The sequence below is a fragment of the Lactuca sativa genome, chromosome 9 (assembly GCF_002870075.4).
Source record: "Lactuca sativa cultivar Salinas chromosome 9, Lsat_Salinas_v11, whole genome shotgun sequence".
Taxonomy (NCBI): domain Eukaryota; kingdom Viridiplantae; phylum Streptophyta; class Magnoliopsida; order Asterales; family Asteraceae; genus Lactuca; species Lactuca sativa.
Genome location: NC_056631.2, coordinates 223,318,594 through 223,345,755, shown reverse-complemented (window position 1 = coordinate 223,345,755; position 27,162 = coordinate 223,318,594). Strand labels below are relative to the sequence as shown.

The window sequence follows — 27,162 nt, the reverse complement described above, 5'->3', positions numbered from 1 at the left end:
CTTTTCTTCCCAAAAAAAATCCCATGTGACAACTTCACAACTTGCTTTGATATCTAATTTCGACTTTCAATATTAGAAATGATTTGATTCATAATATATTTCTTTGAGACTCAAATTTTGTTTCCATCTGAACCATTTTTTTTTTGTTTGACGAAGTTATGTTTGACATGTTGCATACAAAGTTGCAACTTGAAAAAATTAATAAATAAATAAAATCAAATGTTTACAAATATGTTCAAGATTCATGATGAAGCTTCAAAGAACATTTTGAATGTAAAGCACATACCTAGATCAATAAAAAAAAAATGTACTTCTTTTTCTTACTTATAAATACTATCTAGATTTGAACATTAAAAACAAGTACCCAAAAAAATCAATATATATCAAATATCAAATATTTGATTTACAAATTACAATAGCTTCAACGAAACCCCATCCATCATCAATATCTGGGCCCACCCAAAATCCAAATATCACATTGGGACTACAAACTAATTTATCATCATCAACAAAAACATTTCCACAACAAACTCTTAAATGTGTCTGATTAGGGTTGTGATGCCACGTCACAGAAAGTAGGTTTTTGTTTTTCCCGGCTGATTTGGGTGCCACAAAATTGATTCCTTAAAATCAAATTTCAATTGTAAGCATGAAAGAAATAGTAACATACTTTTATATATCTGTTTATTATAGCATCCTATTTTCATTCTGAGAAACCTACCCAATTATAGCAAATCTCATCCAAATAGAAAAATATTTTCATTGCTATAAATAGAAAAAAAATGGTTCAAAGTACAATGCTATAACTGGTTAAGATTTGTCAAAGTACAATATCAGGAAAAAAAAAATGAAATTACTAGATAACAGATATAAGCTTTTCTAATTATGTAAAAAAAATTCTGAAGGATAAAAAAGCTTGAAGCACATACCTGTTATGGAATTTGATGAATGTAAAAGCATCCTGCAATTAGCTGTTTTCCATGCTTGTAGGTCCTTTAAATAAAAATAAGCTTTGTTGAGTCACCAATTAACTACATTTCTTTATAAAATAATAACATACTTTTGATTTGTCTCATTTAGGTGATTTTTTTTTTTTTTTTTTGATACACAGATAGTCATTGTACTTTCAAAAAGTGTCTTATTTGGTTAATTTGGTAAAAAATAGTTTGACTTTCTTGAGTCAACTCATCAATAGGTTTGTTTAAAACAACAATACTAAACCATTTGCAAAGTATATATATTGGTTAAAAATCAACAAAATACAAGAACCATCTCTGCACATATGATACATAATATTTATATATTGATTTAGTATTTGTAATATTGTTAGATTCTAACAAAATTTTGATGAAATTACTCAAGAAAGTCAAACTGTTTCTAACTAAATGACTTAAGTGGAACACTTAATGAAAGTACATTGTGACCATTTGAAAGAACATCTCTTAACAATGTTTGTTTATGCAACAATGTTGCATATTTTGACACATCATCAGGTAACCAGTTTCAGTTACAATGTTGGATATTTTGACCCTAGAATGAGAAGCATGGATGCATAATTTGTTTTAAAACAAGCTTTAATCCAACTTTTTACTAACATTTTGATATATATTTTAATCACATTTACATAATTGAAGGAACCTTCACCTCAAAAATCCATCGCATCAAACTCATATCATAAGTGATAAGTCTAGAGAAAAGGTAAACAAAGAAACAATAAACAGTTTGTACTTGAACAAAATTTCCACTTTGTTTTTCTTCTTGTTACTTTTAAACCTGCTTTCCTGACCTAAATCAATCTGCCGTATCTGTTATACAGTTAATTTAGTATACTACTGACCCATTTCATGTATATCTATACACATCACATCGAATTGAAGTCATGAAAATAGCCTATTTGACGACAGACGTCAAAGAAGGGAGAGAGTACGAAAAAATTTCAACTAAATTGCTGAAGAAAAGTAACTGAAATGGAAATAGAAGAACATATTAAAGCATGTGAAGAGTCCCAACTTAGAGAAATGAATTCCTTCTTCCATAATCTACATACGGCATAAGGGGATGGCCACAGTGTGAGTTACCTTGATTAGGGTTTTGTGCGAAGTTAAAGGCGTGAAGGAGAACAAGGAGACTAAGCACGCCATTGAAGCCAGGCTTGGAGGTTCCAATAATAAGTCGGCACTCGGCACCACGCAGCTGTGTGAACTTTGAAGGCAACAAGGTGTTGTGAGAAGTTTGAGAACCCAAAGGAATGAAGAATAATGGAACCAAGGTTCGAACCTGAAGGGGCAAAAGAGTGATTATATTTATACCCTCTCCCAGTCAAGACTAAAAGTGAAGATAAAAATAAAAGTTGGACACCCTTAAAAGCAACTTTATACAATATCCCTTTGGATTATAATTTGGGATAATCACTAAAATAGTAATATATTTTTTGATTTGTACACATTTAATTACTGACTTTTTTTTTCGTCTACATTTATCCCCTTCAACTTGTTAAACTGAACACATTCAGTCCTTATGACCGGTTACTCCAGGTTAGCCGAGAAAATGACTTAATAGGGTAATATATTTTTCATTTTGTACACATTTAGTCCTTAATATTTTCGTACACATTTAGTCCTTAATATCTTTTTGTTTCAAACTAAGTCATTTTTGTTTTTGTACTCATTTAATACTTATAATAATTTATTTAGGTTTTTCTCACGACATCTTACGTGGGACAATCATTGATGAAGTGTGTGTGTGACTGTTGATGTTTATGTGTAACGTCTCATTTTCACAACCAAAAAGTTTCATTTTTAAATAACGCAAAACTCCCTAATTATAAATCCATTATTAAGAAAAAAACATTTATTCCAAAATTTATCGAAAATCAGAGTAATATAAGAAACGTGGAATCCTGAATATTGTTGATGAGTGTGTACATTCATGCCTTCGCCTTCCCACGATCAACCATAAAACCTGAAAACATAAACAACTGGGTAAGCATAAAGTTAAGTGAGTTTCCCTCAAAATACCTGACACAACAAAGGTATTATCATGCATAACAAGCCCACACTCATCAGATTGGAATACCTTGGCCCAATTAGTCATCTGACTGGAATGCCAATACACAACATGTCCAATCAGTCATCGGACTGGAATACCCAAGGTTTGTTGGCATGTTGCCTTAACCCAACCGCTCTTCTCGAGTCTCCATGCCTATAGCTTACAGCCGATCCGCACCAAGTATCTTGGCCTACAACATATAACAGGACCACCTCAACCTATCTCGCCACCATATGGCTATTCACTTAAGATGTGAGAAAAACCTTAAAAAATCATTTATAAGTGTTGAATGAGTACAAAAACAAAAATTACTTATTTTACAACAAAAAAAATATTAAGAACTAAATGTGTACAAAAGTATTAAGGACTAAATGTGTACAAAGTGAGAAATATATTACCCTATTAAGTCCTTTTTACTGGCTAACCTGGAGTAGCCGATCATAAGGACTAAATGTGTACAGTTTAACAAATTGAAGGGGTAAATGTGGACGAAAAAAAAGTCAATGACTAAATGTGTATAAATCCGAAAATATATTACCCTTCTAAGTCATTATCCCTTATAATTTAGCACCATAACTATACTATTCTTACTAATTAAATTGCTTATATCATTTGTAAAAGAAATTAGTCTAATTTCTTAATGTTAAGAAAATAGCCAAAAAAAAATTAAGAAATTACCTAAATACTCATAAAATTGCAGATGGGTCTTCACGGGCTATGATTTCGTCATTTGGATTACGATTTCTTAAAAAATATTAAAAAAATATAAAAAAAATCTATTTTTAGCATTATGCATGACAAAATCTCATATTACATCTGCCATCTGCAATTTCTGCTCTAAACTCACATATGAGATTTCCTCTTCTTAAATGGGATTCTAATAAGTGACTAATGCATAAGTTTATGCATTAAACTTGTGTACATCTCACTTGAGGATAGGAAGTTACAAATAAGATTTTGGGGAAAAAAATATATGTTTAATGGAATCACAACCCAAATAACAAAATAGTAGCCCGTGAAGGCCCATCTAGGATTTCGTTGGTCATTTTGGTTATTTCTTAATTTTTTCTATTTCTTGGAAAAAGTTTAAAAAATTAGATTAAATTTGTCATTTTCTCTATTATTATTGTTAGAGCATCCAGAAAGGGTTAGTGGTTAACGAGACCGTTGTATATTTTTCTTCCACCATAATGTTAAAAATTCTTTTAACTAAAGATTGAAAGAGATTTATTTAATATGTTTATAATTCGTTCACACACACACACACACATATATATATATATATATATATATATATATATATATATATATATATATATATATATATATATATATATATATATATATATATATATATATATATATATATATATATATATATATATATATATAAAAGAAGAAGAAGTTATGAATGGTTATCGAGACCCACGTGACGTGAAGATCGGAGAAACTACCTTAATTTGTATACATGAAGATTCATATAATATCGCTAAAGATCATCGCTTTGTTTTATTGCATTTAATGGATCATCGCTAATTCATGAAGATATTCTACCTCAAAATATTTAGTCAATATTTTTAAAATATAATAAGAAATAAATGATAAAAGTAAAAAGTAAATTGTATGCATGTGGATTTTGCTACTTTATAGATTATCATGTGTTAGGAAGAAAGTATGAGTTTAATCAAAAATTAATGTATGATAAATATGATTTTAATGCATTTATTTATATGACAATTGTATTTGAATCATCATGCTTTTTTATTATTGTATTTGTTTATTGTGTGAGAGGTTAACAAGATACAACGTAGTTAATATATTCATTTTAAAAGTACAAAATAGTTGTTTTTGATGAGTTGTGTGGCATGATCTTTCATTTGAATTCATTGTCCATCGGAATCTAGAACTAAAGGTTGTTAGAAATAGGGGATGAATAGATTGCTTGGATTATATGAAAGTCGTGATACACTATTAAATTGAAGTATTTCGATAGTACAGATCAAACACTCAATTGGATGAAATTTAGAGATACGAAATCAGATAATGTATGTGAAAATGTTCTTCAAAAAGATATACCAGAAAAATGACCAAAAACGACTATATGATTCCTATATGAAAACTGTCACTAGACAGTTACAATTTGTCATCAAAACTACCAAACTTGTCATAAAACGAATTTCAGGGAAAAAGGGTTAACTTTCAAAAAAATTGGATTTTGATGTATTTTTTAATATAGCAACATAACCCAAATAAAAAATTTAGTCAGTGACACAATCAGGAATTTTTGTGCCTTGTAATTACAACACTTAAGTCAAATTATGAATCCAAAAACATAAGAGCATGTATGATGCTTACTTTATGACAACAAAATTGCAATCAAATACACCATACAAGCACTACAAATAGTCGTTAAACAATTGGAAACCCTAGGAGTTCTTGTTTAAGTCCATTTTGGACTAGGACTTCTTTATTGGGCCCAAAGGACCAATAAGCTTCCAATTTGGCTACCTTGGGCTTAGAACTCTTAAATGGGTTCTAATTGGACCCACTCTCATTCATTTTAACATTTTGGGCCATATTGGGCCTAGAATGAAATAAGACACCTTAATGGACCTCATTGGGGCATAACTAACCTAATTAGCCCTAAAGGGCCATAAGAATCATATTCATATTTATTTGGGCCGTAAATTTCTCTAAAAGGGCCAATGGGACAAAAATCATTAACTTGGACTCCATATTATGGACTTAAACATAAAAGGCCCAAAACCCCATCTCTCTTCCCTATCTCTCGACCCAAACCATAAACCTAAGAGGAAAGGGGGTTGACTTTTCTTGCCACCTCATTATTGTATGAAGGATATCTAGGCTTTCGCACTTCAAACATCCATGCAATCTCATCTTCCCATGCAAGCACTTCCTTTTCTCCCTCTCTCTCTTGCTCTCGGCCGAGTTCAAGCACACACACACACACATTTCACTCACTTTTCTCTCAAGAAAACTCTCCCATACCTCCTCCATATTTTCGAGATTCAAGGACTTTGCAAGGAGGATTCTTCACAAAAATCATCATCTAGGTAAGTTGATGCTTGAATCCATACTCTAGACTCCTTGTCCTATACAAAAATCTCTTCTTAACTCATATGAAATCTTGATCTTGCATCTTAGAATCACCTCAAATTCGAGATCTTCATCAAGGTGTTGCTAGGGCCGAAAATCACCTCACTTTCTTCCTTTTCTTCTTCAAATCAAAACCACAACTCAAGGTGAGCTTCATACCCCCTATTTTTCGGTTTTTATAAGTTTTGTGGGAGAGAATACAAGCAAATGTGTAGATCTATGAGTATATGTATGCTTTGTGTGATTTCTATGCTTATATATATATATATATATATATATATATATATATATATATATATATTTGTTTTTATGTGATTGTGGTGTTGGTACTAGTCAAAAAGAACTTAGAAACCGAGATCTACAATATGTTGAATGAAATAAGTATAACTTATATTATTTCACACAAATCAATTCTAGAAAAATAACCAAGTTGGTTAATATGAACATCTTTGGGCTTAAAACCCATTTTTGGGCTCAAAATGCTAAAAATACAAAACTAAAGGGCCCAAAACGACAAAATACAAATTCTGAAGGTTGAGATGAGTCAAAACAGTTTCTAAAATGTATTTTCTGAAAATTTACTCTTTTGAAGGGTTAAAATGTGAATTTTTAAACATAATGGGCCAAAAATGAACTTTTCGGCCCAATAAAGCCCAAATTGCGAGATTTTTAATTTGGAGGGGCTGAAACTGCACATTTCTGTAAAACAGGGGACTACTAGTGTACCAAGTTCATTTCAAGGGTTAAAAATGCCTTTCAAATTTAAAAGGGACCAAAGATGCAAAAATTTTCCATTTTGGGTCAAAATAGTAAAAATTGCGAAAATAGAGGTTTCAACCGAGAAAATTTCATTTTGAGGGACTAAAACTATTTTTCAAGTAAATTTGGGCTGAAAAATATCTTTTCAACAAGTTTTGATACTAAAGTGTCAAGAAAAATGGTTTAAGGACTAAAATGGAAATTCTTTTATATGAAGGGTTAAAAGTGTAAATTTATCCAAGAAGGGGCTTCAAAAAGAAAATTTCTAATGTTTAAAACAATAAATCCTTTAAGATAAAATATGAGTACCACAACTACCGGCGAAACGTAATACACCTTCAACACCAAAAATCGTTACCAAACGAATTGATTCGGTCTCGAATCAATAACGAATCAAAAATCAATAAACGATGATACTTCAATGCACACGCGGAAATTTACGGGGAGTCAATACACACGTGGGAATTCACCAGACGTCGATACACCATCTTTGGGCCCAAAAGTTTCAAATCGTGCTTGTTGGGCCTAGCTAGCCCAATGACATGATCTTTAGGCCCGAAGGAAACACGCTTACATGTTGTTGGGTCTTATACAACCTAACTCCGTGTAAAAGGACTTTCAATAGCTTTTGTGTTGTTGGGCCCCAAGGGTCCTTTGGTACTGCTAGTGAAGTCAAATGCGAGTCGGGCCAAGGGCCTTTCGCATTCACGATAGCCTTGAACGACTCATGGAAATAGCGGGGGCTTCGCACCCTCTTTTCTCCTAGGTTGTGGGGCTATGAGAAGTCAGGGTGGTTGGATTAAGTGGGTAGTACGGACGACGCCTAAGGGATCGTTTGTATAGTTGTAACCTAGTCATTTTCATTAATGCGTGATTATAACAACTCACGACCCATAATTAATCCAATGTCACCTGGAATTATCGAATACACACGTCGCAACGGCATAACAATATATAAAACGCGCAATTTAAAGTATTAGGAAAACATCCGGTTTTCCTAGGGATTTCAACACTTACACCTATGTGATGCATACCAAGTCTAACAATTATTCATACTTATAGAAATAAACAAGCATACTTACGGATCTTCACACTTTTTCTTACTTACAGTAATCTTTTCAGAAAATATCGGATTTTCTGGTGGTTTTCAAAATGATACACATCATTACTTTTCAAACATTACTTATGAACTCACCAACATTTCATATGTTGACGTTTTTCCAAAATATTTGTATTCTCAGGTAACAGGTAAATCGAAGAAAATGTACCCAGTGATATCATGATGTTTTGTTTAATTAATATCGAACAGTTTATGTTTTGGAATTGTAATGTGTAAAAACAATGTACTGAACGTAAACACTGATGGTTGTAATATTTCAATGCATGGTGACGAATGATGTTATGATTCATGTATATTCATTGTGATAGTATTCAATTGAGTCACAACAGCCCTCGGACGTTTCCGCCGTCTGGTTCGGGGGTGTGACAGTCAGGGGTTCTGTCCCTTAGACCCCTCTCCCAGGGGCGCTGCCCCGGATCCCCGTTCGTTTAGGGGTTTCGCCCCTAAATAACAGTGTACTTTGAATCTCGAAAAACTTGAACAAATGTGCACTCCTACACCATCCTAACTTATTCAATATTCAACAAGATTACTTTTGGTCAACAAATTTAATCATATTACACTTAAATAATATTGATGATATTAAATCACCAACAAAGGTCTATCATCTTGGCAATTGTGTTAGTCTGATGTGCTCTAGCAGAAGGTTTGTGATGCTCGATACAAGATATGTGGTGCTCAAACCAATGTCTGATGTGTCCTCGATAAGCAAATATGTGATGTTGGACTTGTGCCAAGTCTAGTTGATGACAAATTTTGGGTTTGACCTTAAGTAGTTTTTTTGGCTATCTTGTCGTTATAAATTCATGAACGTTTGTAATCGTAAGAAGAAAGTATATGTATATGACATTGTATTTTCTATAAGTCTAATAAAATCTTTTTATACTTGCGTTTGTTGGTTAGTTGATCACTCTAATTGTGTAAACCATGTTAATTCTTTATGTACTTTTTTTTTGGTATTTTATTGTTGTTGATTATCGATTCCTGAAATTCCCAATCCTAACCATTTTTGTGAAATACTATCTTATACAACTTAATTTTTACTATTTTGTATTCAAGATTTAACAAGATGTATTATTAGTGAAAAAAAGGGTTTTGATAGAGAGAAATAATGTCATACACTTTATACTCGAGTTTTTATACCAAAGTACCCAATTAGTATCCCTTGTTTGATTGCTGCTGGTGCTGGTCTTTGACACCCGCTTCTACGCATTGGCTGGCTACAGTCATATCTCAATCAATCCCCATAAAAGTTACTGCTGGCTTGAGTCTTCACCGCTTTGCGATCAGTTTCCCAGAAAATTTTGTAACTAATCAGGTACTGCTCCCTCTATGTCGTCTGTTTCTTTTCGCAAAACAAAGAAAAAGCCTTTAGAAATGACTGAACATGGCAATTCCACCACTTAGGTAATGACTGACTTACACCTACAGCACCTCCTTTTACCATGCTTATAATCAAGCGGCTGACTGGGTTGCAGGAACACGTTTTAATTTTTATGACTCTTTCAGTAATGATTCAATCCAACTCTTTTTCGTGTTTTTATCTCAAGGGAAATTCACCAAAGTTCACTTTGTTCAATTTCTTTATTGCTGGAGCTGTAGTTGGTTAAATTACTCATTCGAATGTGCCTTCTGTTCATTATAGTTTAAACGTACACAAGGTGTTCGACGTAATGCTAATGTCTAATTTCTCTTATTTCATATTTATCTTCGGGCGCAAAATAGGTTACATTTTGCAATCAGAATACAGGTTTAATAATCATCAAAAGCAGTTCTTAATGCATGTCTCTCTCACGTGTTCATACTCTTTCACGTCAGAAGATCTTCTACCACTTTCGTATCACAACTCTTCTACCAAGAAACTTAGTCCACCACTCAATCTACAATGAACGTTCTCCTCCTTTACAGTTCACTAAAGGTATTATTCAGGTGTGATTGTATACAACACATATACAATTTGTACATCTCCTAAAAGGACAGGAAAACATGATCTTGAGATGTTGAGATTGTTTTTCATTGTTAGGTTCACACCTCCATCATTCTACTTTCGAAAATAGACATTGGTTTTCTACCATTCGAGCTCCTGATGATGTAAGCAATGATATCAAAGACTCTTGTGTTGAAACCAGTGGGACCCAGTTAAGTGGAAAACCAGTTGAATTCAGCAAAGTAGATGCCCGCTTGCTTCCAACTGTACTTCTTATTGGCAGACCCAATGTTGGCAAATCTGCATTGTTTAATAGGTTAGCTGTTCTTGAATAGTTATACATACATACATGCATACATACATACATACGTACACATTGTGTGGGATCTATTGTAGGTTGATTAGAAGGAGAGAGGCACTTGTGTACAACACTCCTAATGATCATGTGACTAGAGATATACGAGAGGGGATTGCAAAATTGGGTGATTTAAGATTTAAGGTGTTGGATTCAGCTGGTTTAGAGGCTGAAGCTTCATCTGGTTCTGTTCTTGGAAGGACTGCAGAAATGACAGCAAATGTGTTGAGGATGTCCAATCTTGCACTATTTCTCATTGATGCAAGGTTAGCTCTTTTGATATCTGTTTTGATTAAAAGCTTTAATTTTTCTTTATCTTGAGTGTATGATATAATTAATATCTTTATTTGTTGTTGATTAGAGATGGATTGCAGCCTATGGATTTGGATGTTGGAAAGTGGCTTAGAAAGCATGCTCCTGGAATCAAGATTATTATGGTGATGAATAAAGCCGAATCACTTGATGATGGATTTGGTTCAGTTGATGCTGCTTCTGGTGAAGCCCAAATCTTGGGATTTGGAGATCCCATTCCTCTCTCAGCTGAAACCGGCTTGGGGATGAATGACTTATATGAAGTTCTTAGACCACTTCTTGAGGAACATATGCTCAAGAATATCAATGGTAAGCTTATTCATACATTATATCATCCTACTTTCATTTCTTTCTATAACAGGCTATAATCTTTTATATTGCAAATTAGAATCTGTGGATGCAAGTAATGAAGAGTGTGAGTCTAGTGAGCAAGAGGATGAGTCAAAGCTACCATTACAGCTGGCATTTGTAGGACGACCTAATGTTGGAAAGTCAACCTTGTTGAATGCAATTCTGCAGGAAGATCGTGTTCTTGTGGGCCCAGAAGCTGGTTTAACTAGAGATTCAGTTAGAGTTGAGTTTCAGTATGAAGGGAGAACGATATACATGGTAAAACACCTTACAATTCTCTTTTCCGCTTTCAGTTCCATTGGAAATGACCATTTTACCCTTGTATAGGTTGACACTGCAGGTTGGTTACAGAGGACAAAGTCGGAAAAAGGACCAGGGTCGCTGAGTGTTGTCCAGTCAAAGAAAAATCTAATGAGGGCTCATGTTGTTGCTTTGGTCCTCGATGGCGAAGAGGTTTGTTTGAATAATTGAATTCTACACTTTCTTGCATAAATATGTTCACAAGGGTAAAATGGTCATTTTGCACTATGCTCTCTTCGTGAAGGTTTCAAAAGCTCGGAAAAGCATGACACACGATGAGGTAGTGATAGCAAGAAGATCTATAGAAGAAGGGAGAGGTTTGGTAATAATTGTGAATAAGATGGATCTTCTCAAAGATAAATTATATGATCGGGTTGTTAAAGCTGTTCCTGAAGAGATTCAGACAATCATACCCCAAGTAAGCTACGTTTCTTTTTGACTTAATGGAGAAAAATTTTGGTTTGAATTTTAAAATATTTGATTTTTGATTTGACAGGTGGCAGGGATCCCAGTTGTATTTGTTTCAGCATTAGAGGGAAAAGGAAGAATAGATGTGATGGAGGAGGTGATTCAAACATACAAAAAATGGTGTTTAAGGTTATCAACTGCTCGCCTTAATCGTTGGTTATGCAAGGTATATTTTTATTAGTTCAAATTTGTAAGAAAAAGTAATAATGGAAATAAATGAAAGTATGATGCTATTTCTTTCAGGTAATGAGCCGGCATTCATGGAAGGATCTAGCGTCTCAGCCGAAAGTGAAGTATTTCACACAAGTGAAAGCCCGACCACCGACTTTTGTCGCGTTTGTTAGTGGAAAGACACGGCTTTCAGACACAGATTTAAGGTTCTTAACAAGATCTTTAAAGGAAGACTTTGATATGGGTGGGATCCCCGTTCGTATTTTGCAGCGTGTTGTCCCCAAAAAAGGCACAACTGGTAGTAACAGTAACAGTAGCAGTAACAGTAATAGTAAAAGTAAGAAAAATGGCGGGAAATTTGTTGCGGGAGAGGCATCCGACAAGAGGATACTAAATGTGGTGAAAGATTAAACTATGCATTAAAGGGTTGTACATTGTAGAATCTACTTAAATCACGGAATTTGTTTCGAGGGTTTTTTTATTTTATTGGCATTTTGTTTTTGTTTTTCTTTTATATAATTGAGTGGGAGTCCATGTCCCACTTTTTGAGCTAGATATTTCAATTTTGTTTCATTGACATCAGTCTCAGTCCAATACATGCAAAAATACAGTTCTATAACCTACCAATAATCGTTGCAAGAGCATAAACCATCACGAAACAAATGAAACCTATTATTATCCCTTACAATAATCTCTCTACCTTCCAACTTTGACAAAATCTTCATAGCTTCATGACAATCCCAACAAACCCTTAAATTCTTCACAATTCTAATACTACTCCCTTTTTCACTCACAAGAATAGCGAAACAAACCGCTAACTTCTCACTATGAGTCCCCACCATCTCTTCCTTCTCTTCATCTTCAACATCTCTCAACACACTCTCCTTATCAACATTATACCCAACCACCCTCATTTTCTTTCTTAATTCCATTAATAACTTGTATATATCATCCGATCTTTCGTGCGACTTATCACCTACAATAAACTTATGTAATTTCCCATTATACTCCACGAAACTCCATCCGGTTGTTTTCTTTACTCCTATTACTTTCATTTCCTTTCTTACCCTCTCAACATTGCCCCATTTCCCCATTGATGCGTACATATTTGAAAGCAAAACATAATTACCCGAATTTTGTGGCTCAATTTTGAAAAGCTCATTTGCTGCAAACTCTCCAAGATCAATTCTTTTTCGAATTCGACTCGCGTTTAGAAGCGAACCATATACACCTGCGTGAGGTGCCATTGGCATTTTTTCAATCAACTTTTTGGCTTCATCAAGCTTACCCACTCGACCTAATAAGTCAACCATGCATGCATAGTGGTCAACATCTGGGGTGGGTATGGATTCGAATAGTTTTTCACCTTCTTTTATTAGTCCCGAATGACTACAAGCTGTTAAAACACCGATATACGTGATTCTATCGGGTTGAAAACCATCTTTTTTCATCTTTTTTATTAAATCAATAGCTGAAAATCCATCACCATGAGCTGCAAAACCTGTAATCAAAGTGTTGAAGGAGATAACATCGTGTTGTTTCATTTTGTTAAAGATTCTTTGAGCTTCTTTCATGTTTCCACATTTGGAGTACATAAAGATTAAAGAATTGTAACCCGAAATACTCAGATTGATTTGGTTTTCGTTTATGAATTTTAAAGCCCAGTTTCCTAACTCCAATGCTCCTAAATGACCACATGCAGATATCACACTTACCATGGTAACTTCATCTGGTTTTATGTTTGTGGAACACTTGATCATTTCCTTGAAGATATCAATTGCCATTGTTGATTGACCATTTTGTGCATAGCCAGCAATCATTGAGTTCCATGACACTACATTCTTCCCTGGCATTTTATCGAACAGTTGTCTTGCAGAATTTAAATCACCAACACGTGTATATGCAGAAATCATTGCATTCCATGTGACAGCATTTCTGAAAGCACCCAACTCGTTAAAAATCTTTCTAGCAGCTTCAAGATTCCCACATTTTGCATACATGTCAAGTAATGCAGTATGAACAAAGCTATTCAATCTAACATTCTTCTCATTGAGCATTTTCACAAGTGAATTTGCAAGATTAGGATCTGCACGCTCTGAACATGATGAAATGACAGAAACCCATGTTGTTTCATCAGGTTGAACATTGGAACTAATCATCTTGTTGAACAATTCTATAGCCTCTTCTGCAAACCCATTTTGGGAGTATCCTGATAACATTGCGTTCCAAGAAACAACATTTTTCTCTTGCATTTCATCGAAATACATCCTTGCTGTTGCCAAATCTTGTATATTTGAATATCCTGTAATCATTGCAGTCCACGTGATCACATTTCTCTCAGGCATTAAAGTAAACAGTTTATGAGCTTCAACCCTTTTACCCCATCTCCAATACCCAGAAATCATGGAGTTCCAATCTGCAGCCATCCTCTCAGACATTTCATCGAACAGTTTACGTGCAAAACAAATAGGCCCATATTTCGCGTACATACCCATGATAGCATTACGTACGTAACGATCAGACTGATGTCCTGTTTTCAAAACATGACCATGTAAGACAATCGCGTCCTTTCCGAATGATTTAATCACGATCGGAAACACAAATGCGTCTGGTGTGACACCGGAGATCTGCAAACAACCAAAGAGGGTGATGACATCAGTATGGGCTCCGATGTGGGAGTAGAACTTGAGCATGTTGGTGAACGCGTACACATTTGGTTGGTCTGTGGAGTTGAAAATGCGGCGGGTGTAGATAGGTGGCGCACGGAGGCGCGTGCAGTGGCTGATGAGGAGTGACACCCAGTAGTTATGGTTGTGGAGTGAATGCTGAATGATCTGCGCATGGAGCTGCGTTAAGTGTTTGAAGCGGGATATTGCAGTGGCGTTCAAATGTGACATTTAAAAATTAAAAGCTTTGGTTTATGAGTTTCTAGGAAGGTTATATGTAGACAAACAGAAGAATCTATTCCAAACCAAGTTGTATTTAACTATACTACAAAAGGCCTGATATATGAAGTCTATAGAAGAGATATTTGAATATAAAGATAGATTGATAAATTGGTTGATTGTGACGCATCGAATCAAAGCCTTTCTTGTTATGATAATGATCCCCAATCATAATCCCCTTTTTCCTTTCTCGAATTTATCGTAGATTTTTAAGTATTCATAAAGGCTATTCTGAATGAACTTTCTGAAGATCTTCATCTTCTTCACCAGCTCATGATGATCACATATACGATGTGTTTCTAAGCTTGAGAGGTATAGAAGTTTCACTGACCACCTACTCAAGGCACTGGTTGATGCCAACATCCACACCTTCTTGGATGATGAAGATATCCAAACAGGAGGGAAGATCTTAAACCAGAACTTGATAGAGCAATCAAGGGGTCAAGGGCTTCTATATAATTATCGTGTTGTCTGAGAACTATGATTCTTCAACATGGTGCCTTGATGAGCTTGTATTGATCCTTGAGAGGCGTAGGACCTCTGATCATATTATATTGTTATATATCATGTCAACCCCCCAGATGTTAGGAAGCAAGAAAACAGCTTTGGTGTTGCATTATGATCAAAGCATAAACAAAGAATGAGTTTTTTTTACTAGAAAGGTGTTTTTTACAAAAATATTTATCAAAAAGGTATTGTTTTAAAAATATCTATCAAACAAGAAGATTTTCAAATGTAATCTAAAAAATATTTTACGTGCCCTTACTACTACTTCGTCTCCACATACAAATGAGAAGTCGATTTAGAAATCACCCAAGTAGCAAGTAAGGGTCGTCATTCAAAGCCGAGCTACATATCTTCTCCTCCTCCATGAAGAAATCTGGTTTCTTGGGCTTTGATTCTATCCAAAGAAAATAAAAGAAATTGCCGTGTTCTTCTGTAACTATTAAATGCTTTTACATTACAAATATTTATTGTTAATTTGTTTTTGATTGTTCATTGTTTACTGTTATTCCTTTCCAAGGTTTCAAATTTCCGTTGAAATTTTGTTTATTCTTCACTTCGGTTTGGTTTAAATTGCATTGCTTTGTTATTTTGCATTTGTTTTTCATTTCAAATCTTTACTGCCCACTAATAAAATTTTGTTTGTTGTTAATTTCTATCAGTTGGTTATCTTTTGTTGATTTTTATTGGAATCTGCCAAGAAGTTAACTATCAAATTTTAGATGTTGAAATTAGTATATAGCTAGCGGTTGAATGGTTTAGTAGTTTTAAGCCGAGAGATTCATTTTTTAACTATAGCAGCATAAATATGATTGATATTTTTGATGGTGTACCTTTTAGTGATTTAAATTGAAAAATATAAGTAATTTAGGATATTTATTTAGATTTAAACCTTTTAGAAAAATATAAAATTTTAAAACTACACCTATTTGATAAATAAAATATTTTTAAAACTATACCTATTTGATAAATAAAATATTCAAATATCCTATTTGGTCAAAAACTCAACAAAAGAATAGAGAGGCTAGACAAATATGGAGAGGATAAGTCAATATGGAAGTTGTCATTCAAAAAGGGAAGGATGTATATCGCCACTAATTATTATTAACTACTTTGGAAAATTCTTAATATTTCATCATAATTTAGTAAAAAGTCTCAAATTAAAATTTGTTGAGACGAAAAAGTAATAATTAACAGTAAAAATGACGATTTAATCCTTTTTTATGGTTTACCGGTTTCAATACTTACCCGGTTTCATGAAAGTCTCATTATTTTACTCTAATTCATTAAAGTCTCATTATTTTACCATAAGTTGGGACTTATTCTTAAATTATGGTAAAATAGTGAGACTTTAATAAAACTGAGTAAGTAATAATAACGGTAAACCGGAAAAAATGGGTTAAATCGTCGCTTTTACCGGTAATTGAGACTTTTTTGTAAAAAAATTTTAGTTTGAGACTTTTTTATAAATTAGGGTAAAATATTGGGACTTCTCCGATGATTTCCCAAATTTTAACTATAACATCTTTGAGTAAATTACATGAATGGTCCCTATGGTTTGGGGTAATTTATGCGTTTAGACCCTAATTTATTTTTTTTAACTCAAAAGGTCTCTACTATTTGTTTTTGTTGCGCGTTTGGTCTCTGTCTTACCTAAAAAGACTATTTTTCCCTTGATTTGTTAATTTATTTAAATAAATACACTCTCAACTCCAACCTCACATCACCTTATCTTACCTAAAAAGACTGTTTTAGTTTATCTAAATAAGGGCATAAGAGTCATTTCAGGTAAGACATGAACCTAGCGTGTAACAAAAACTAACAGTAGGGATCTTCCAAGTTAAAAGAAATAAATTAGAAATCAAACGCATAAATTAGTCCAAACCATAGTGACCATTCGTATAATTTACTCAATAACTTTTTAAAAAGTTGTCTTTACAAGTTCGTTGGAAAAACCTAATTTACTATTTTTGTTCTCATTGACATCTTCATATTTGGTTTGTTTTGTTTCCAAATTAGTGTTCGTAGTTCTAAATGAAGTAAGTTTTCAGGCGAGAGACGAAGTTTATTGAAGAAATTGTTGTGGACATTGAAGCTACAACACATGTACACTCTCAGCCTGATTTGCCACTCTTTTTTGGGATGCAATATTCCATTCATTCCATTACTTCACGGTTGAAAGATGGATCCTTGCATACCGCTATTCTTACTACTTCAGGTATGATGGATGGGATTGGGAAATCATCTTGCGCTAAATATGTATATGGCTTACACAATTATGTTTTTGATAGAAGTAGTTTTAATGAAGATATTGGGAGGAAATGTGCACAACAGTTTAATGGATTACTTGATTTACAAAACCAACTATTTGATGACGTTTCAAAAACAGGTGTGGCTCAGGTTTGGGATATTTCTATTTACACGCATAAGATTCAGAATGTATGCCCATATCTTGAATCGTGTTGCGACAAAGAAGGTTTCCAAAACACCTCAAGAAATGTGGATAGGGAAGGCTCCCTCACTCGCACACATCAAGGTTTGGGGTTGTGAAGCACTCTTGAGACGAGAGATGCATGACAAACTTGAATCCGGAGCTAAGAAGTGTCATTTCATTAGCTACCCACCCACAAAAGTCATTTGGATACTTGTTCTATAGACCTAGTGAGAATGTGGCCTTCGTAGCTCGAAGAGGAGTCTTTCGCGAGAGAGAGCTCATATTCAAAGAAGATAGTGGGAGTGTTATTGATATTGAAGAAATTTAAGAGTCATTCAATGAAGGAACCTCAGATAAAACTAGCACTCAACATGAGGAAGAATGTAACATCCCATTTATTGAGTAAATAAGTAGATAAAGATTTATAAATGAATAATAGTCCTATAGTAAATAATATTTAGCGGTGTGTTGGTGTTGGGGAGCCAAATGAATATAAATTTGGATTTTGGGGGTTAAAATAGTAAGTTTTGGACTTGATTTGAAAGGGATTTCAGAATGCAGGGTATAAATGGTAAATTATGTACCAAGGTTGAAAGGAATTTGTCATGAAAGGGGCTATATGGTAACTTAAGGATCTATTTTGGAAAGTTTATGGGTAGGAGGGACTGGAAGTGTCAAAATCATAAGAACTTTGTATGGACACGGGATTGGATCGGTAACTCATTTTTTCCTCTCGTTGGAGCATACAAACCCTAAACCTAATCTTCATCAGCCGTCACCATGGAGCTCTCTTAGTCGCCGCCACCTTGTTGTGTCGTTCGCCGCTTGCCACTGTGTCGTTGAAGCACCGCCACCACAAGCGACGTCGAGATCAGCTGGGAGATACGCCAATCGGAAGGAGGCTCTGTGTCGTCGTGTGTGGGTCGTGAGCCACCGAAAACCCACGGTTAGTCCACCTATAACCCATCCTTGCTCCCTCTCTCTCATTATTTTATGGGTGTGATGTCGGAGTCGTCACTGCCGCCCAAAAGGTGGTTGAATGTGCCACTGTTTGCATTTTATGGCGATGTCTGACGCCAAGTGGTGGCTGAACGCGCATATGTTTGATTGTAATGGTTGTTTTCGGTATTTATGGTGTGGATTGTGTGCATTTGTGGCCGAGAACCCACTGTCACCACCGTGAGGTGATGGCTACCACCCCATTATCGTTTTTATTGCCACCCTTGGGCGCCACCATCCACCGTGGGAGGTGGTTGTGTGTATGTTTATTACGTGTGAAGTGGTATGTGTGATTTTGGGTGGGAACCACCACCATCACCATTGGAAATGGTAGCTTCCGCCGATCCCACCACCCGAGGTGGCAGTGGGTGGTGCTCGATCTAATGGAACCCTAATGGGTCTTATACACTTAATCTTGGGTTGGGTTGCTTTATGATTGGGCTAGAAACCCTAATTAGGGTTTAGAAAGCCCTAATTTTTGGTTTGTTGGTTTGGACCTATTGGGACCCGTGTTTGGACCAGTGGACTGAAGTTATGACTCATGCAGATTCCATTGTATAATGGACTTAATGGTTTAAGTCCTTAATGGGTTAAGTGAGAACACTTAACCATAATCGTCATTTCATGTGAAAACCCTAATTTTGCTTGGGCCTTGAGTTGGGCCTTTCTATTGGGCTATTGATGGACCATCCAAGAGAAATCATGTGGACTAGAATATGTAGATGGGCTTTAGGGTAAGGCCCAAATAAGGGTTTGGTCCCAATTTGGAAAATTAGGCCATAGTTGGGCCATTAGTGGACCTTTGTGGACCCATTTGGTAGTGGGCCTTGTGGGCCCAATGGGCTTGGGTTATTTATGGTCCAGATTGGTGGACCATATTTAAACTAATATGTGAAGGTTTGGTCTTAGATCATAAGGGGGTTAATTGTGGGTTTGGCTCAGTGTTAGAGGTCGGAGTACAACAATAGTATTTATAGGATCTGCTCGCCATTCGAGGTGAGTCTTCTCACTATACATACATGTGTGGTAATTTATGTGTGATCGGAGGGTCTTAATCGTGTTATTAACCAGAGGGTCTTATTTACATTATTGATCGGAGGGTCTTAGTACATTATAGATCGGAGGGTCTCAGTATATTGTAGGTCGGGGGGTCTTAGTACATTATTGACCAGAGGGTCTTATTTGCTTATAATATGATATGTGTTATTGGGCATACTGTCTTTGTGACTTATGCTGTTATAGTATTCTGTGTATATGTTGATCTATGTGTGTATACTGCGATATGTGATATCATGCATTTTGTCTTATGATTTATGTTATATATTATCCTGTGCATTGTTGGGATAGGACCAGAGGGTCCACCCGAGTTGTGCGACCGGGGGGTTCCACTGAGACGCATTGACCGAAGGGTCTTGTTCAAGATATAGTCATGAGAGGCTAATGAGATGTGTATGGTATTTTGGGGACTCACTAAGCTTTGTGCTTACCGTGTTATGTGTTATATGTTTCAGGTACTTTTCAAGATCATGGGAAAGCGCTGGCTTGATTGTACACACGAGATGGAGTTACGTTTCTGAAGATCCTGGATTTTATTCAAACAACTAAGAACATGTGTTTTTAATAATTTGACATTTTGGGGATTTTGTGATATTTGTTAATGAGATTTATGTGATTTTAAATGAAAAAAATTGTTGAAAATTTACGGTGTTACAAAGAAGTTCCAGTTGAGCTAGTTGACAACTCATTACCCCTTTTGTCATTCCAGTAGGGCTAGCATTAAGAGTTTGGCAGCGGCTTTGGAAAACACTCTTTGTTGGTTACCTCAAGATCTATACTTGCAATTGTAGTTATTGAGTTATCTAAATGGGAGACTATTGGATTAGGGTGTCTAAGCCAATAACTAAATCGATGTATTCTTGAATTAAGAGAAAATTCCTTTTTGGGTTGCTCTCATAACTAGTAACTGAATATAATGACTTTTGGAAAGAGAGAGAGAGAGAGAGAGAGAGAGAGAGGAGAGAGAGAGAAGATGTTTTATTAATTTATAATATGATTAATAAATTAATTAAAAATCAAAATAAATGATTTATTAATATATTATATGATTATTATATTAATTACAAAATGTATTTATTAATTAAGAGTTAATCGAAAATTAATTAGAATTAATTGTGTGATTAATTAGATTAAATGAAAATACAAGTACTGAAGCTGACAACGTTCAAAAGTTGATCATTGAAGGATTCCAGAACCTTCCCACATAGGGGGGGGGGGACAGTTTTGGAGGCTTCTTAGGGGTTATCTATGTATGATTGCCTTATTTAAGCTTCCTTACTCACCTATATAAACCTCTTAACTGTTCCTTGATTTTGTCCATCCCATTACACACATAAGAGCCGAAAATTTGCTCTCCTTTCCCCTCTCTGAAAGTCTTATAGTTGCTAGAGTTTTAATGTAATGTCCTAAAATTCGAGTCCGAAAATTTCATTTTTGAATTAATAATTTTTAAAACATTTTACCATAACATTGTCAATAAAACAACACATTACAAAATCATAATATTGTGTCCCAAACCATGACATCATAATAATGGAAATCAGAGTGCAATCCCGGAAAATCCGATGCGGAATCGACTCGCCAAGTTGGGCCGTCAACTCGTCGAGTCCCTACCCTTTACTCGTCCTTATCCATGACTCGAGTCGAGTTTGGCAACGACTTGACGAGTTCCCCTTTTTTCGAACATCAATGAACCTTCATCCGATTCGCCGAGTTGTATGAACAACTCGTCGAGTTCACCTTCATCTGATGAACAAGTCCTGACCTTGACTCGCCGAGTTGTATGAACAACTCATCGAGTTCATCTTCAAACATAAGAAGATTGCCTTGGACTCGCCAAGTCTATTCTAGCACTCGTCGAGTCCCATGAACTCTAGGTCTAAAACTAAGTCCAATGCGTTGGGTCACTCCTTCTGTCCTGCTACAACCCTTATAACACCCAACTGAGTTCTTTTGACCCTCAACAGATATGGGACTCAAAGCCTTGGACTCGTCGAGTCCCAAGAACGGACTTGCCGAGTCGATAACGTCCACACCCTAAATCCTCGATTTCTGATGTACAACACTTGTCCAAATGATAGATCCAAACCCCTAAGCTCGATCTAGCACGTAAAGTTACGAACTTTACGTGCATGCATGGGACTTTTGAGCCAAAAAGGCTCTAAAATGGCTCTTGTGTTGCATGGGGCCTTCCTTGGGTGCAAAAGCAACCCAAATCTGCCTTGTGACTCTTCCCAAGTGCTAGATCCGAAGTCTTGACCCCCAACCATGTTTGCAAATCATGGTTGGTCACCTCATATGGCTTAAAAGCCTGAAATCTTCCCCAAAAAGGGATCTAACAAACAAGCAAGCAAGGTACAGACTTTATACCTTTCAAGGACTGCAAATGATGAACCAAACTTGAATCCTTCAGTCTCCTCCTGATCCTTCTATGCTCTTCCTTCTTCCTTGAGGCCAAAACCCACAAAATCACTCAAAAGCCTTAGTTCTTGCACCAAAACACTTAGGGTTTGCTATGGAGAGTCTTTGGGAGAAATAGGGACGAGTGGTGGCTGAAAGAGATGATTAAATAGGGTGCAAACCCTCATATTAGGGTTTTGTCCAGTCAGAGCCTACTCGTCGAGTCTGGCCGCCGAATCGATGAGTCCATCACTTAAGTCCCGTGTCCAATCCCACTCCTACTCGACGAGTTGGGCCTTCAACCTGCCGAGTCCCAGACCAAAAATGCAAAATACAACAAAATAAATTACATACCAGGAACCAAGGGTGGATCTTTATTAGGGCTAGTGTAATGACCCAAAATTTCACGTCCAAAAATTTCGTTTATAAAACATTACATAGAAAACATTAACAATTAAACATTGTTTAGTTGAACCACTTCACATCGAAAACCAAATTGAAAACCACAACATTTGATCAACCAAAATATCAGAGTGTTAATCCCAGAATAAACTCGTAACTGCAGAAACAAGAGAGTGTGTGTGACATGCTGCTACCGCGCCGACTCCTTTCCCCTAGCTGAGGAGGTACCTGAAACCAAAACTGAAAACCGTAAGCACGAAGCTTAGTGAGTTCCCCATAATACCTCATACCATGCAAGCATATAACAAACAACGTTCAGCTAGGAGTTACGGGCCTCGCCCACACTCGGGAAAATACGGGCCCTGCCCACACTTCGCTAGCCGGGAGATACGGGCCTCGCCCACACTTGTGAAGATACGGGCCCTGCCCACACTTCGTTAGCCGGGAGATACGGGCCTCGTCCACACTCTACTATCTGGGAGATACAGGCCTATCCCACACTCCACTCTCGGAGAGATACGGGCCCTGCCCACACTCAACCGCTAACTAATAATATACAAGTATCACACAGACGACAAGTATAAGCAACTCTATCATATCGACACATATATCATACTTGACTAAACCCAGAGATACGGGCTCGGCCCACACTCTAGTACTAACATCTCGTCTACACGGGTCGGCCTTGGTGCCTTAGACCCGTTCCTACTGGAAAGGAAACTCACCTCGAAATAACTGCTGGTCTATGTGGGAATTGATCACCTACTGCTGCTGCTGCTGCTCCGGAAATCCTCCGGCTGTAATTCCCACAACATACTCAATCAAACACTGCTAACTGTCCTTTGGGTAAAATGACCATTTTACCCCTGATCATGTCATAAGTCAAATTCAGAGTCAACTTTCAGTTGACTCGACTCGCCGAGTTGGCTCCCTAACTCGCTGAGTCCCTATCCAAACGATTGCCCTGGATCCCATTCCTACTCGTCGAGTTAGGCGTTGACTCGACGAGTTCTTCTTCTAAACTGAGGCTCAAGTCCTTCATCATACTCGCCGAGTCGTATGAACAACTCGCCGATATCGTCTTCATCCGAAGAACACTTATGCTGAGACTCACCGAGTTATATGAACAACTCGTCGAGTTCATCTTCATCTGATGAACACTTATACTGCGACTCGCCGAGTTGTATGAACGACTCGCCGAGTCTGTTCTTGATCTAAGGAGATTGCCTTGAACTCGCCGAGTCAGGGCATTGACTTGCCGAGTTCCTCCATGGATGAGTTTGGCTTCCAACTCACTGAGTCACACCCCGTGACTCACTACTCACACTCGACACAACGAAAGGGGACAACTCGGAGACTCGCGAGCAGACTCGCCGAGTCAGATGAACGACTCGCCGAGTCGTCGCCATGCACTCACTATATACGCGATTTTGCTCGATTCCAGTCCATACCATTCACAGATATGGGTTCCTAGAGCATGAATAACGCGTAAAGTTCGCTACCCTTCGCCAATCCATAAGCGACGACAACTCGGCCCTTCGTGCCTCCATTGATGAGCGCCTCGCTAAGCTTCAGGAGGATCTCGCAGCTGAAAACTCATTGATGGACGTTCTGGCAAGCAAAACAACCGCCCTCAAGGTCAAGAGCACTCAGCTTTCAAACTCACAGCAACAGCTTGAAGCTCTTCGATCCGAAAGGGAGGTCATAAAAACATGTGTTTCGGATGTACACGCTGCCCTATCTAACATCCTGGAAGCACAGGATCTGATTCTCAACCATTCGGTGAGGCGAACCCTTGCTGAAAAACTTTCTCCTGCCATGGACCTTCTCAGCAAAATCGAAGGCTTACCTAGTTTCGTGTCCACTCCGAAACAAGGGGGAGAAGGGATGAAGTCCGGATCGAAACCACCTCCTTCCTCCAAAGCTACTCACACAACCGAACCACCTCCGACTGGTCAAACTTCGGGTTCGGGTGTGAAGGATAAAGGGAAGAACATAGCTGAGGAAGAAGATGAAGATGAAGATAAAGAAACCATTGCGGACATGTTGAAACGAAAGAACAGTCGCAATGTTGATGATGATGTCAATCGTGTGGCGCGAGAGGCTGAAGAAGCCGAACGCAAGAAGAAAGAAGCCCACGATCTCCTTGAGAGCAGGAAGACTCTCTTCCCTGCTTGGACTCGGGAGCGAATGATCAAGGAGGCCATAGATACTCCCAGCATCCTATGGCTCGAGCCGGTGATCTCGTTCGACTGCTATAAAAATGGATAATACTCAAGTGAGATTTACGTACCAGGAACCAGGTGCTACAGCTAGGGGGTTGTGCCCCCCCTGATTTTTTTATCACAATTAGTCCCTATACTTTAATTTTATACATATTAGGCCCAAAAATATAAAATTTTGGCTGTGGCCCCCTTGCTCATCGATTTTTATACATATTATATTCCCCCCCCCCCCCCCCCCAATAAAATGTTGAAGCTCCGCCCCTGCCAGGAACTAAGTGCTACATTTAAGTACAAGCCATTTGAGGCATCCAAGCTTTTGGTGATTGCTTTCCAAGGAAGTCAAAGGATATTTTACTTTATTAATTGTTATATTAATCAAAAGGTATGGAACCCTAAAATCTTTGTAAATTTCGATTATACTAGAGTTTCCTAGGGTTTCTTGATATTCATAGTTAGTTGCTATCAATAGAGAAAACACAGATCCTTTCTAGGTTGCATGTGAATTTAAGGGTTTAAGACTTTTTTCCGCAACATGAATTTTTTTATAACCTAAAAAACCCATTAGTTTTTTATCAACAAATGCCACTTAAAGAGGTTGTTTTTGATCAACCAATGCAAGTTATAGGTTTGAGTCTTTCAGTCTTTGGATGATTCGAGAAGAATAACGAAATCATAAAAAGGGAAACACAAAGGTAGAAAAAAAGGTGGTGGAGGGTGGGTTCGAGATTGTTGGATCGTGGTAAAAAACGGGAAGCACCTTTGATGCTTGGTTGATCGTAGAAAAAGAAACACGAAGGTGACAACAAGTGAGGCTGTCGACGAAGGCTAGTGGCAAGGGGCTGCTCCAGCATCCTCCTGGCTGTTTTTGATTTCTTGTTTTGATAGCAGACGCGATATATAATAAGGGAAGGAAAACCGACAATGGTTAAAGGGTGTTTGGCTGGTTTAATCGACGGGAAAGAAAGAGGCAAAAATGAGGTTGTTGCCTCCTTGTTCACTGGGAGAAAACAACACCTCCGGTGAGGTGTTTTTGGAAGAAATCGAAGAAGAAAAGAGAGAAGGCAAAAGGTGGTTGATTGATTTTCTTTTCTGATCAAATGGTTTTAAAACTCAATCCTTGTATGACCATTTAACACCAATAATTCATGTTCTTTGGGTTAGACTTGTAAGCAAAGTCTATTTTTAATTCAAGTGTATGTATATTAATTTGATAGATATATGAGAGAGATCACGTGGGGGAGAGAAGAGATCTGAGTGTATGAAGTAGCATGGCTGGTTATTTAGTCAATATGCAAAACTCAAAGTACCAAAAATGTGAATCATACTTGTGACATTAAATGTGTCTTAAAATAGCTTTCTTGATTTGCATGCCATAATCCCGATATCAAACATTTTTTTATGAAAGTGGTGAATGATAGTCTCGGGTTCAAGGATTCCAAAAACTCAGGCGGATCTTAAATCTAATATGTGGAACTCCGAGAAAAGTCTTGTAACAACTCAAATTTTTCAAACGAATTTTTCATTTTTAAAACATAAATAATTCCATTTAAAACAAGGCATAAGTAGTTAAGTATTCTATCAAATACATATATATTCAAAATCCCAAGATCCTAAAAACCATCTTCAGTGTGTATCGATCACGTCGGCGCCTTCCCACGGTCCTCGCTAGTACCTGAAATACATGCACAACAACTGTAAGCATAAATGCTTAGTGAGTTCCCCAATATACAACTTACGCACATACGCCTTTCCAGGCCCGACCTTCCGGTCCATGTGTCTCAGGGGACTTCCGTCCCTGCTGGGTAAACCTTCCGGCCTTACCCACGCCGACCTTCCGGTCCATCACACATCATATCGCCTTCCGGCCCATAACATAATGCCTTCCGGCCCATAATATAATCGCCTTCCGGCCCATAACATACATAGCACATATAACAAATAACTTACCACATATAGCATACATATCACATATCATATCCGACCTTCCGGTCACACAGTCAAACCCTTCCGGGTACAGTATAGTGAGAAGACTCACCTCGTAAATGCTGAAAGCTAGCAACTCCTGAAATCACTCGTGCACAAACCAACGAGCTACAACCCTCCTATAACATTACATAACTCATTAGCACTCATATCATCTAAGTGTGACTATCCCTAAGAAGTCAGACTTAGGTCAACTCTGGTCAACGGTCAACGGTCAACTCGACTGGACTCGGCGAGTACCCTGGCGACTCGGCGAGTCTAGTTGCCTTCACCAATTCCTGCATGA

General features: G+C 36.9%; 3 protein-coding genes across 3 annotated transcripts; 1 reads left to right on the top strand and 2 right to left on the bottom strand.

Annotated features, from left to right (window-relative positions):
• Positions 1 to 359: 359 nt before the first annotated feature.
• LOC111878928 (uncharacterized) lies at positions 360 to 2,295 on the bottom strand. Its single transcript, XM_023875422.2, has 3 exons — positions 2,079 to 2,295; positions 930 to 993; positions 360 to 623 (listed from the first exon to the last, which is right to left on the bottom strand). Exons 1-3 carry the CDS (start codon positions 2,139 to 2,141, stop codon positions 391 to 393), a joined length of 360 nt encoding a protein of 119 aa, XP_023731190.1. The 5' UTR covers positions 2,142 to 2,295; the 3' UTR covers positions 360 to 390.
• Positions 2,296 to 9,180: 6,885 nt separating this feature from the next.
• On the top strand, positions 9,181 to 12,481 carry LOC111878905 (uncharacterized). Its single transcript, XM_023875391.3, has 10 exons — positions 9,181 to 9,362; positions 9,770 to 9,962; positions 10,068 to 10,287; positions 10,368 to 10,592; positions 10,688 to 10,947; positions 11,027 to 11,247; positions 11,317 to 11,442; positions 11,534 to 11,707; positions 11,786 to 11,923; positions 12,001 to 12,481. Exons 2-10 carry the CDS (start codon positions 9,827 to 9,829, stop codon positions 12,337 to 12,339), a joined length of 1,839 nt encoding a protein of 612 aa, XP_023731159.1. The 5' UTR covers positions 9,181 to 9,362; positions 9,770 to 9,826; the 3' UTR covers positions 12,340 to 12,481.
• A 4-nt stretch (positions 12,482 to 12,485) lies between these two features.
• LOC111878904 (pentatricopeptide repeat-containing protein At1g14470) lies at positions 12,486 to 15,493 on the bottom strand. Its single transcript, XM_023875388.3, has one exon. It carries the CDS (start codon positions 14,823 to 14,825, stop codon positions 12,549 to 12,551), a length of 2,277 nt encoding a protein of 758 aa, XP_023731156.1. The 5' UTR covers positions 14,826 to 15,493; the 3' UTR covers positions 12,486 to 12,548.
• Positions 15,494 to 27,162: the final 11,669 nt, after the last annotated feature.

Excerpts from the sequence above, each read along its gene's own strand:
- LOC111878928 (XM_023875422.2), bottom strand. The coding sequence starts at position 2,141 with ATGGCGTGCTTAGTCTCCTTGTTCTCCTTCACGCCTTTAACTTCGCAC. Across the intron at positions 994-2,078 it reads CGCACAAAACCCTAATCAAG|GACCTACAAGCATGGAAAAC; the intron begins GTAACTCACACT and ends TTTTATTTAAAG. Across the intron at positions 624-929 it reads TTCATCAAATTCCATAACAG|GAATCAATTTTGTGGCACCC; the intron begins GTATGTGCTTCA and ends TTTGATTTTAAG.
- LOC111878904 (XM_023875388.3), bottom strand. The coding sequence starts at position 14,825 with ATGTCACATTTGAACGCCACTGCAATATCCCGCTTCAAACACTTAACG.
- LOC111878905 (XM_023875391.3), top strand. The coding sequence starts at position 9,827 with ATGTCTCTCTCACGTGTTCATACTCTTTCACGTCAGAAGATCTTCTAC. Across the intron at positions 11,248-11,316 it reads AAGGGAGAACGATATACATG|GTTGACACTGCAGGTTGGTT; the intron begins GTAAAACACCTT and ends ACCCTTGTATAG. Across the intron at positions 11,443-11,533 it reads TGGTCCTCGATGGCGAAGAG|GTTTCAAAAGCTCGGAAAAG; the intron begins GTTTGTTTGAAT and ends CTCTTCGTGAAG.